Source organism: Mizuhopecten yessoensis, unplaced genomic scaffold (assembly GCF_002113885.1).
Source record: "Mizuhopecten yessoensis strain PY_sf001 unplaced genomic scaffold, ASM211388v2 scaffold2375, whole genome shotgun sequence".
Classification (NCBI taxonomy): domain Eukaryota; kingdom Metazoa; phylum Mollusca; class Bivalvia; order Pectinida; family Pectinidae; genus Mizuhopecten; species Mizuhopecten yessoensis.
In genome coordinates, this window is record NW_018404515.1 from 6133 (window position 1) to 7183 (window position 1051).

The 1051-nt window shown below is 40.9% G+C and overlaps 1 protein-coding gene across 1 annotated transcript in view; it reads left to right on the forward strand.

Moving 5' to 3' along the window:
- LOC110445808 overlaps positions 1 to 1045 on the forward strand; it is a 2716-nt gene extending 1671 nt beyond the window's left edge. Inside the window, exon 5 of the mRNA XM_021490601.1 lies at positions 241 to 1045. Within this exon, the coding sequence (XP_021346276.1) occupies positions 241 to 623 (383 nt within the window). The 3' untranslated portion in view covers positions 624 to 1045. The remainder of the gene's footprint in view (positions 1 to 240) is intronic.
- Positions 1046 to 1051: the final 6 nt, after the last annotated feature.

Below are 1051 nucleotides of genomic sequence, written 5' to 3' on the forward strand. Positions count from 1 at the left end.
GGCTCCCTCTTTTGTAATTTATCTTATTATTAGCAAGCTAAAGTAAATATTGTGAAGATTGCTTGAGGAAGTTATAGAAGACTCATTAACCAAGTTTATCTGTTTAATAGTTCTACCAATCTACAGGTTCCCAAATTAAGAAGCACCAGGATTCCTTGAAACAACTTCCTCAATGTTGTCGATGACAAATACTCTGTAAATTTATTGTATGTTTATGACACCTCATTCTGTTATTTTCAGGTAAAACAGATGATGTGCGCAAAGTATGCCGCTGTTCTGAGTTGATACAGAAGGGCACGGCCAAGTTGATGGCAGTGTCAGGCCAAGACAGTAGCATGTTGCTCGAGACAAGTTGTAGTAGTGACCTTACCAATGTGTCGGTGTTATCAGATTCACAGACAGAACGACTAGAATTCGCTGCTCAGGATGTAAACCTGGCTGCAGGTGCTCTTATAGAACAGGCCAAGGACATCATAGACCTTGAAAAGCTCATCTCCACACCGCGAGGAAAACGCTTGTTACCAGTGTCTCCCGAGAAGGGAGTTAACTCACTAATGTCACCACTACGCAGTATGTCAGTGAAAAGGAACATTTCTCTCTTAGCTTCTGCTGGACATTCCTGATGTCACATCACCTCTGACACGTCTCAACATTCCTATTGGCTACGTCACCTCTCATACGCTTTGATATTTCTAATGGTCATATCATTTCGACACGCCTTGGCATTTATGATAGTAACATCAGGTCTGAAGCATCCAGACATACCTAATGGCTACATCACATTTGACAAGCCCCGACATTACTGAAAGACACATCATGAGTATACCCTGATATTGTTATGATGAAATTGCCATTGTGAAAATAGCTAAATCCCTAAGTAATTACACACTGATAAATTGTGTATACATATGAGATAGTTTGGGATGCTACATTTGACCAGTCATATTACCAAGGTGACTAAGAGCAGTGTAAGGCTAGCATGTTACGTCACGCCTGTAATGACTTTAGTCTTCCATTGTGTTACCAAGGTGACTAGGAGCAGTGTGATGCT